This window comes from Hippoglossus stenolepis, chromosome 4 (genome assembly GCF_022539355.2).
Source record: "Hippoglossus stenolepis isolate QCI-W04-F060 chromosome 4, HSTE1.2, whole genome shotgun sequence".
NCBI classification, from domain to species: Eukaryota; Metazoa; Chordata; class Actinopteri; order Pleuronectiformes; family Pleuronectidae; genus Hippoglossus; species Hippoglossus stenolepis.
This window is the reverse complement of record NC_061486.1, coordinates 6,192,898-6,204,195: the sequence shown is the minus strand read 5'-3', so window position 1 is coordinate 6,204,195 and position 11,298 is coordinate 6,192,898. Positions and strand designations below refer to the sequence as shown.

The window sequence follows — 11,298 nt, the reverse complement described above, 5'->3', positions numbered from 1 at the left end:
TTGCTTTACAGGGGCTCAGGGGCACATGGGAGACGGAGCTGTCTGTCACAGTCGATGATGAGAAGCGGGAAGATATGTGGAGACATGCTATATCAATTTCAGTCTGCAGTCGTGCCAAAGCAATGCAGCTCGAGATTATACGCAGATGTACACGTTCCCCCCGACTGTAGAATCTCTTCAACCTTACTTTTTCTTCATCCACGTGCCCCAAATGCAAGACAGGAATTGTCCAGCTCATCGTTTCTGGTCGTGGCCATGAGCTGCAAAGGCTCTGGTCCCGTGTGCTATCTGAAATTCAAACTATGTTGGGTTTGGAACTAGAGACTTTCCCTCATGCAGCCTCCTAAACAGATGTAAAAAAAAAAACAACGAGAGTTTGCTCTGTATTCCCACAGAAGATTTTATTGCACCAACTGTGAAAAGCTGAGTGCTGTTTGAATTAGTGTCATTATATCTCACATGTACTGTATATTACTTTCAAATGAGACCAATTCTATAAAACATCTGGGGACCCGTGTGAACTACATAGAACAAGTTGTCTCTGACATTATGCTGCAGGGATTTTCTACCGGTGGACGGTCTTTGTCTTTATAATCACTCAAAGGGCTTCACACTCCATTCACAGTGCATCTATGCAGCACTTTCTCTATCACACATCACTCACACACTTCGGTACGCGTAAATGAGGCAAACTGGGATCGAACCGCCAACCTTCTGGTTGAGCGAAGGACCCGCTCTACCTCCTGAGACACAACCGCCCTTATTACACATTATCACAACCTCTGGAGCTGCGTGTACGAATGTGAGCTGATGAGAGGTGTGTTTTTGGTTTGGTTGTTTTTTAACCGTCTTTCCCATCTTCTACTTGTTAAATGTTCAAGGTCCATAATCTAATTTCATAAAGTGAATACATAACAATCATTTGGACCGACTGCTTCTGCTCTTCTGTGGCTGTAGCTTCCTGTGAACTGGTGGATACAACTTGGTGAAGTCTTGTTGTTGAGGTGGAATAAGAGACTTTAAAAAATCTAAACCTGACACAGTCATGGCGAGAAGAATGTCACGTTCCTTTCACTCTTCTGTGTGAAGCTTTTAAACTTTGAGAAAGAGAAGCGTGAATGGATTCGTGTCTCCTCTTCCCTGCCCCAAAGAAAAACAAGTGTGGTGCGTTAGATGTGGGTTCGGAATTGAAAAGAAGAGGCAAGGTAGCACATACTTTCCACCGCTGGGTTTAAATATGGTTTCGAGCGTTTTTCATCTGCTCTTTGACTATTTAAAGGCCGACGTGGACATCGTCAAGCCTCTTGATTTAAAGCCTCTCTATAGCTGGAGTAAACTCCATCTTCATGCGATTGTGCCGTTACTTTCCCCTCCGCATCTCCTCGCTGCCTTACAGGTGCCAGATCGGTGACATCATGCGCTAAATTTATACGCGAGTCGTCATTCGTGGATCCAGCGCCGACTATAAAGGGTGCTGCTGGCATGACGAGCGCATGAAAAAATTCCACACATGGAAAGATGGAAAATGACTTGTGGTTTCCTGAGTGCAGAGGCCAACTGGGCTGTTTGACAGAGAAGGAGAGTGGGGGGGATGGGAGGGAGGGAGGGGGGGAGTAGCTGGTCGTATTTCTAGACTTTTCTTTGTGTATACAGTAATTTGTCAAGGTTGTGAAAACATTACAGTAACTATTTGGTCCACCCACTCCGATATCTGATAACGTTTTTATTGCAATTTCAACGTTTTTATTGCAATTGTCGCGATCATACATTATAAAGCACATAATAGCTTTTAATAATGCCTTCCAGGCCCCTCGCACTGGAGGAGCTCAGCACGTCGAACCATTCCCATCGTGTTTGGGCATAATTTATTACCAAGTATAAATCATCTAGTCTGATCCTGTCACTGTGTGTGTGTGTGTGTGTGTGTGTGTGTGTGTGTGTGTGTGTGTGTGTGTGTGTGTGTGTGTGTGTGTGTGTGTGTGTGTGTGTGTGTGTGTGTGTGTGTGTGTGTGTGTGTGTCTTCATAGGGCTATATTAGAGCAGAACATGTATAATATGCCCGTTAAATGTTTCCTCGGTGTGAAGAAACAGATTTACTGCACAGCCAATTAAAAAGGGAAGTAGCCATAAATGCTGTTAGCGAACGACTTCCATAAAGTGACCAAGGTGAGATTGTTCTCTCTCTCTGTGTGTGTGTGTGTGTGTGTGTGTGTGTGTGTGTGTGTGTGTGTGTGTGTGTGTGTGTGTGTGTGTGTGTGTGTGTGTGTGTGTGTGTGTGTGTGTGTGTGTGTGTGTGTGTGTGTGTGTGTGTGTGTGTGTGTGTGTGTCTTGAGGAATTTAGGCCTGGGTTTTGTAAACTAAGTGGAAGGAGATGTGGGCAGCCGTGTCAGGATGCAGGCCAGTCACAGGGGACGTGCGTGCGTGTGTGTGTGTGTGTGTGTGTGTGTGAACCAACACAAAAGCTAACAGGTTGGTCCACCACTCAGCTGCCAACTGGAGAAGGAGGCAGAAACAAGATTTAGGAAGTAATGAGACAGGAAGGGCCACACTACTTCAGGACCCACACCAGGATGTGACTAAACAGTCAACAGACTCCAGCCTGTTATCTCTGTGTGTGTGTGTGTGTGTTTGCTTGTGACTGTGTACCTTCTCTATGAATGCTCACCACTCTGCTAGAAATCAATCCGAACAATAACTCCTTTCTCATCTAAAAACTAAATCAAATCTGGTGCTCCTCTTTACAGTCCCTTATTGCTCTCTCTCTCTCTCTCTCACACACACACACACACACACACACACACACACACACACACACACACACACACACACACACACACACACCAAGAACATTTCCGCACGGTCGGTTTAGATACAGTAACCACATTGGCTCCGTCACTGGCCTGCAAAACTTCCCACATAAACCGCAGAGATTCCAGATGTTGCAGGGAGGCAAGAAGTCTGCGCCTCCGCCGGGCCTGCAGCTCCGTCGCCTCCACTTCCTGAGGATGGTCGTGCGCGTGGCACGGCTCACACCAAAACACACTGTCTTTCTGCGCTGGAGCAAGGCCGTGGGTAACAGAGCTACTGGAGATTTACTGTGCACTTCCACCTGTACCCAGATAACACAAAGCCCAGTTGAAAGAGCCTCTGTCCCAGGGCAGTGTAGCTCTGCAGCTTTCTTGTGGTTTCAGACCTGATTAAACAATTTGGCTCAGCAATCAAAGAGCAGTAGCAGGCCGAGGCAGAGCAGACTTCCTGCATCCTCCCCGCTCTCGGGCTCACAGGGCTTTAAAAGTTAAGGGCCCAGCAGGACTTGTTTTTCTCAGTGTGAAAACAATACCTGCGCTGTGCGGCTTCCAGCTTATCACGGCTGATGAGTTGAGCAGAATCGCCGGCGAGTGGACGAGGTGATTACAGCGAGTCCACACACGCATCGTCCATAAAACGGATGCTTGATTTCCAGATATTTTGAGGGAGATGATGAAAGTTCACTTGAACCTTTTCTTTATTATTCTTTCTTTCTTGTAGTTTTCCTCTGTGGTTTTTGTAGCAGTGTAAGAACACAAGCTACAAGTTGGTTTCTATTCAACAGAAATGGTTTTGTACAACTCCTGGTGTTCAGCTTGAGACCTTTGGGGGCAAAACTGTACTGATTTCAAACAGGACTCAATACGTAAGAAGGGGAAACTACGAGTCCTGCTGTAGGTTTAAATCAAAGCAGCTGTCATTTTTCTCCTTTTGGTCCTCGTCAGACCCTCCACTTCCGCCTCCGTCTCGGGACAGGGCTCGTCTCGCAATATAAACATCAACTTCCTGCTTGAATTTGTTTCACGGAGGCTAATGTCATTGCTGCTGTAAACTGCATCATAAGATATAAATCACAAGGAGTTATCCCTGCCTGATGTATTTATTGATGATTCCTGCATCGGTGCCTCGGAGCAAAACTCCCCTAATGTGCATTTCACATCTCTGGAAAGCCGATGGAAATTAGTCCCTGATGGGGGGAAAATAAAGAGACTTAAAACCAGCTTGAAAATGACTGAAAATCAATAAAACATGAGGTTATTTTACATCTGCCACCTTTGTGAGAAAAGCAGAGAGAAGCAGCGAGGCGGTGAGAGTGATTGAGAGAGAAATGTACCTCTGTGATTAAATCCTCATTGCTCTAATAGAAACCAGGTGCTGGACAGTGGTGTAAATGTTTTCCCATGCATTTTTGTGGGCAATGCAGCCTTAACAGATTCAGACCTGACAGCATTACATGCTTTGTCATTCAATGAAACAATAGCCACGTACGCTTGTCGTGGCCGTTTTACATTCCTCCGGCCTCTTTATGCAAACTTTGACCCCCTGTGAGTGTCACTTTTAGATGCTCTCGGAACAAACCTTTGACGTTTTGTGTGTTTTTTTGTGTTGTAGTTTAATACAAAAAGCCAAGTTAATGTTTGTTTAAATCTTGTGAAAATCTGCAGTTTCTTTTTTAACTCTCTTGTCTATTTTGAAAGCAGATGTGATGTACTTGATTTTTTTATTTGGGAATTAATGATTCTATAAAGAACTTCCTCCTCTATAGGAAGAAACCATGACGTTACAATGGACAGTGCTTTAAGAAAATAGAATTAGAGGCCACTTTAATGGATTGGGACCAGAGTCAGCTCCTCCTTCCCCCCAGCCCCATAATCTAAAGCCAGATATACACCACATGTGTGGCTCCTCTGGAAAAATGAACTCGACTTGGGAATATATGGTCAGGAAATTTATAGCACATGCCTGGGACGAGCCCTCAGGGGCCGGGGTGGAGGTGGAGGGGAGATCTCCCCTTCTCCCTGCTCCCCGAGCCTTGTTTCCATTAGGCTGGGAAGAGCAATCTCCCAGACTATTTCGAGGGGGCCTGGTGTAAGACCTCTTGGCCAACATGACCCAATCGTGGAGGAGAAATCAGTTTCCTCACATCTGGGATTTTCCCACTGCAGCTACGGGGCAGCATTCCACATCAGTCACCAAGCATGGACACACACACACACACACACACACACACACACACACACACACACACACATGCGCTGGAATTTAGCACAAATAAATATGTGTGTGTTTATCTGCATGTGTTTATGAAAGAGGGGGATAGAGATGGGGGAGAAAGAAAGTTCACTCAAACAGGGAAAACGGGAAACGAGGGCTTTCTATAAAAAAAATAAAAAAAACCCTGCCTGGCCCAAAACAAACAAGTGGATGAGTCAGCGAAGGGAAAACATTCTCAAGCTGATGGATGTTTCCTCTCCTTGCATCTGCTCGTGCCTCCTCTGCCAAGGATCTCCAGAGGCTAAGTCGTCGTCTTGCCACAATGATCCTCGCTGCGATAATGCTCGTCTTCATTGTGCTGGTTTTCTTCTCAGAGTGAACGTGGACGCAGGGGGCGGCGGTGGGCTGTGTTTACCTCTCTGGTGATTCACGCTGAAAGGGGTCCGAGCCTCGTTGCCGCTCTTCCTCCATCACTTTTACTCTCCGGTGCTGACAGGGACGGCATTGTCCGTCTGTCCACTCCCGTCCGTCAGCGAGCGCTGGAGATTGATACCTTGTTTACAACTCTGACAGCTCGTACACTCATTCATTCTCCTGGTTTCAGCTCCTGTCAAATCACTCAGCGGATTAGGAAGATGATAGACAGATGAAGCTTCTTTGAAGTTGGGTTATTTTGAAAGTTCATTTCTTCATGGTCCACTGGGTATTATTCTTGAATTAAGGAACATTGTGTTTGCTGTTGTGGGTTTAATTCGTACAATTATTGTGTTAACTTTTTCCTCTGTGGGCTCCCTGGTTCATGGGACCACTAGAAGACAAGGTGCTTGACTCGGCCTAACCCTGAAAAGTCAGTGGATCAGATGAAACTGGTTCTGTAGACAAGTGTGTGTGTATGTGTGTTTGTGTGCATAAGTGTGTGTGTGTGTGTGTGTATTTTCTGACCTCCGAGCTGCATTTAGCCCTGAGGCCTGAGCAAGTGGCGCTGAAAATAGCAACGTGCTGCTCACTTGTGACCCACGCTGAACCCAAAAATACAAGCTTCTATATTTCCTCACATATTTTTTTCCTTCCTGTGACTCTTTAAATCCGAGAATAGCCGTGACACATTCACTTCGATTCCAAACTGAGAGTTTTGCTGTGAATGTGCAGAAAGTTTCACTCTGATGTTTTGAGTCATTCCGCAGTGAATGGAGTCTTAAACCTGTGAAAATGTAGATGTCAATGTTTGCATGGCCGGATCAGAGCAGCTCACAGGGTCTCGTACGAGCAGGTCCTCCTGACTGCACTTAATTTTAGACGTGTGGAGAAATGAGAAATCCGAGCCCTTCATTAATATCCTCCCCCCTCGGGGGTGCACGCTGCTTGGGCTCACAGATATCTCACTATGTGACCTTGTAATAATGTGTGAATCAGCCGTCCTCTCTCCGGCACACGGGGGTCTCTTCTCTTATTGAAATGAAGTCATGTTAGCTCAGCGTCACGGGGAGAGGGCAAACTGAGGTCGGCGAGAGGTGCCCTCATTTCAGAAACTGTCAATCTCCAGCCACTCACTCTGTGTGTTTATAATGGTATTAAACAGTAATCCCAGCAGGTGACGGAGGAATTAATACAGCCGATATGATATCACTGCTCTCGGGTCATGCACTGGCTGAATGGACGCTCAATAATGGGAGGAAATTCCTAAAATGATTGTGGTGTAATGATAAGTGAAGTTCTTATGGAGGAATAGTTTTTTTGTTTTCTCTGTTGTTTTTACTGCTCGGTATCTGCGGCACAAGATATTGTGACAACAAGAGTAAATGGGGCTGAAACTGACCCGTGTTCAAGGTTCCAGCTCCTCTCAGCCACCTGAGGAGAACTCGCTGAACTCTCACTCAGCTTTAAAGCAATACAGCACATCACGCTGCTGGGAAATTCAGCTCAAAATCCTGATAATAGTCATTAAATATAGTTTAATATCTGCTGCAGATGAAAATAAGACTGGATTTATTAAATCAAGTGATGTCACTGGGTGTGATGTTGATAAACAAATTGAATTCCCTGATGCTGAGCAAGACTCTTTATTTATTCATGATTTTTATTGGTTTATTTTTGACGTCTTTAGTTTTGGGGATGATAATTAAGTGCGAGACCAAGTTGAGAACGTGATACCACAGTTTCATGTCATTTGAGAGTTCTGTGTGTGTGTGTGTGTGTGTGTGAGTGTGTGTGTGTGTGAGAGAGAGAGTGTGCGTGTGTCTGTGTGTGGTATTAGGGTATTGAATGGTTTTCCTCTTGTGATGCCTTCACGTGTTCTGTGTAAATCTCTAAATTGGCCTTGAATTGAAAAAGAAAAAAATCTCTTTCTGGTGGTTGTGTAATTCAAATCATCGTGTGCCTCGGACGTTTTGTTCTCTTGTAGCAAACTGAAGCAGAAAATGAACTTGAACAAAGCTTTGTTCATTTTTTATTCATTAGGATCCTGGTAGAGTTATATTCCTGGGGTCCACCTTAAAAACATACATTAAAAATTGATACAATAGTAGACACCAAAAAAATTTATAAAGACAATAATCATATTTGTGATCACAGAATAATAATACACAAACAAAGAACGAAAGAAAACTAACAAAATCAACATATAGAGGCAATCACATCACGGCTGAATTTGTTTTTCTTTTACGCACACATCCATTGTGTGTGTACTGTACAAGTCCAGCATACTTGTATTGTATGTGTCTAGTTGTGCGAGTACTGTGCATCTTCAGTATTGTTGTATTGTATGGGTCCAGTATTAAGTTGTGTGTGTGTACTATGCGAGTTCAGTACTTTGTTTTACTCTAAATCAACTCCACTCTTGCAGCTGTACTCAAAAGGACAGATTTGACTAAACAATCATAAAAACATGATGGGGATGTTTAGAGAGTTACATCATGTGGTTTAGTATAAAGTCAAGTGTTGCTGGGATGCATAAAAGTCGAGCTCTGCAAAGTCACATGTTTGTTTTTTTTCATTTTGGGGGTGGACCATGTCAGTTCTACATGCTCAGCTGTTAAGTTCCACATTTCCCGCAGCACTTGAACACATCAGGATGTGTGGATCTGTGCGTGGATCTCTGACACACACACACACACACACTGACACACACTTCACACACACACACACACATCTGGTGTGAAGTGTGAAAGTCCTTTTTTATCTCTGTGAAACTTTTCCTCAGTTTTTTATTTATTTCCCATTTCTGGGCGAGAGGAGTAATCTGTCCATGTTGTCATCTGGAGACCTGGAGCTGTAGGAGGAGAACACACTGGGAACAGGGGGAAAGTGATTCTTCTCTTCTTCTGCCTCACACCTCATCACAACGGGGTCTGTGCTGGGGACCAGGAGGATTGTGTTATTATGTCCTGGTGGCGGAGGATTAGCGATGACATCTAGAAGACACAGGCTGAAGCTGCGGCGCTCCCTCAGCGAGCAGCTGCGGAGCTCCACGTCCAAAGCCTGGGACCTTCTCTGGAGGAATGTCAGGGAGCGGAGGGTGGCAGGTCAGTACCCCGCCGCAGGCTCACCAGAGCCCGGCTGGAGGAGTGCACAGTGGAGGGGGGGTGGGGGTCCACCATAACTGGAGAAAACGTTTTTTAATTTTCTTATGCAAGCAATAGAACTAACACAAAATCATAGTGCTGCAACAGGAGTGTGTGGTTTTTAAAGAAAACTTGGAAATGCATGTTAGAAATAGTTTTACTTTGTCATGGAAATGTAGATTTTCTCCCTAATATGATCAATTCAAATCGGTTGGTACTTTATAAAACATAGTTATTCTACTTAGAAACTGTTGCACACGGATTGAAAAAGCCTGAGTAATGTATGACTCAAACTTTATCCATTATAACCGACCGTGTGTCTGGTTGTACCGCAGGGGGGCGCTGATGTGCAATTTTTACACTGAAATGGAAAGTAAACTGCGATAGAGAAAGAGAGAGAATATATATATTATATTTACTTATTTATCTTTCTTTCTATCCATCTATCTGTCCATCTATGTATCCATCTATCTGCCTGTCTGTCTGTCTGTCTTCTATTCTATCTATTCATCCATCTATCCATCTATCTATCTATCTATCTATCTATTAAATTATCTATCTATCTATCTATCTATTAAACTATCTATCTATCTATCTATTATCTATCTATCTATCTATCTATCTATCTATCTATCTATCTATCTATCTATCTATCTATCTATTCATCCATCTATCTATCTATCTATCTATCTATCTATCTATCTATCTATTCATCCATCTATCTATCTATCTATCTATGTAATATGTACTTTCTCTCTGTGACACAGTACAAACTGTTTCATAGTTTCCTATATAAACTTGATCGATGGATCCACATTTATCTTCCGTAGCTCTGTCTGCTAATATAATACCTGGCTGTGAATAAACCTGCAGAAGCACTTTCCTGGCTGTGGGTCTCCAGTGGAATTGTCCATCGGACAAATATTTGCTTCAACCTCTTAAAAAGCACCTGTTGCTCTGGAGGTGGAGGCACGTTGTGCTGATGTGAGATGATGTTCAGACACAATGAACATTTATTTTCGTTTCAGATCATCTTCATAGAGACATGGTTTGATGTGTGTGAATATGCACAATATCTAGAAGTATCTCTTTTAAATAATCCAATTGCAGATTCAAATAAAGAATAAGAAAGAACTACAAGGAAAAAGTGTGGAAACAAACTTTGGAGCTACTTTAGTGTAAATCTCAGAGAAAGTGGTTAATGCTTGGAGCAACGATTTGAAGGTAGTGATCTCTGCAGTAACCTCAGTCCGCCACTAGATGCAGTGAATTGACCACAGCTGCTCATGTGGAAAAGCCTCATGGATCTGAAAACTCTCAGTCTTCATCAGGAGACGTTCAGGCGCTGAATGCTCCCAAATGGACTCCAGATGTTTTTATGTGATGTAACAGAACACATCTCCTCCCTCTGGTGTGTTCAGTGTGTGAAGCTGCTGGTCAACGTTCTCACAGGTTGTGTTCTTTAGGGCATGAAGTTTGACACGTGCTCGCCTCAGCTTGATGCAGCAGCTGAATCCTGGTTATTTGACACATTCATCTTGTATTTTCTGTGTGTATCTCCATGATGTGTGGCGTTCATCTGGCAGTGTCTGCAGCCCAGAGGCCTTGAGCTGCTTATATACACTGAACAATATGTAGACCAGGCTGACTTGACGGAGGGAGCAGGGAACTTCTCTTTCCTCTTGGTTGCTGTATTTAAATATATTATTTTATGTGTGTGTGTGGATCACATTGACTGGAAATGCACATTATCCGATGGTAGTTGAAGGTCAGGCAGCAGGTTTGAGGGAAATCAGAAAGCGGGGAACCTTGCACGTGGGTGTCGTTGACCAGTGACGGCTAATATCCAGCTCGCCTGCAGCAGGTGACCCATCTACAGCCAGACACTGACGGACAGTGATGTTGTTACTGAAAGTCAATTGTCAGTGAAAGTTGTTTAAAATCTTAAAATTGCACATTAAAGCACTGACCCTGACCTGGTAGATTGACAAGAGTATAGAGCCTATGACACATATTTCAGTTTCATATTAATACATTATGAATTCATACTGTATCTGTGCCCTGCTGCTGTGTTGTGTGTCTCCACAGTACGCAAATATTTTTTTTAATAAAAGGCAGTAGCTTTATCTGCACTGTTTATGGTTAATAGGTGTAAAGTTCAGGTTAACTGTAAATCAAAAGTGGGTGGTCATACTCTATGAAGATAAAATACAGTTTATAGCTAAATGTTTTTTTCACTTACAGGAGATGCATATAGTTATTTTACATTGTAAGGGCAGATGATGCAGTTGCTCACAGATTAAATTAGATTTCAGGATATTGTATTTTTTAAAAATGACTTAATCTTCCTTAACATTGCAAGTTGTTCACCACCTGATTTGAATGGTTTAACAATCTGGAGGGTTTTCTTGAATCAGTTTAAGAAAACACTCGCAGGTTTGAACAAAGCATATGATGCCGCTGCAATCTTTGGGACCAGTGAAAACATACAGTATAATCTATATAGACTTTATGTATTCAGGAAGTCTCACTGAGATTAACATTTCTCAGGGTTAGTAGCACATTTATTGAGATTGTGTGTTTTTCACTGGTGTGTTAGTCACAGCTCTTACAGGTGTTACAGTGTCTGCTCATGCACAAGCTGCAGGATGGTCTCAGTGGTCTGAGAGACCTGTGTATAGATAGAGAGCATCTTTGACTCCTCAGTATCACATAT

At 43.4% G+C, this 11,298-nt stretch overlaps 1 protein-coding gene across 2 annotated transcripts in view; it reads left to right on the top strand.

The window, feature by feature from the left end:
• stard13b (StAR-related lipid transfer (START) domain containing 13b) overlaps positions 1 to 11,298 on the top strand; it is a 69,570-nt gene that overhangs the window by 29,829 nt on the left and 28,443 nt on the right. Inside the window, exon 1 of one of the 2 annotated variants that reach the window (XM_035154415.2) lies at positions 8,063 to 8,543. The exons of the other annotated variant lie outside the window; for it this stretch is intronic. Within the exon in view, the coding sequence (XP_035010306.1) occupies positions 8,426 to 8,543 (118 nt within the window). The 5' untranslated portion in view covers positions 8,063 to 8,425. Of the gene's footprint in view, positions 1 to 8,062; positions 8,544 to 11,298 lie in introns of those variants that run through there. 2 annotated transcript variants of the gene reach the window in all.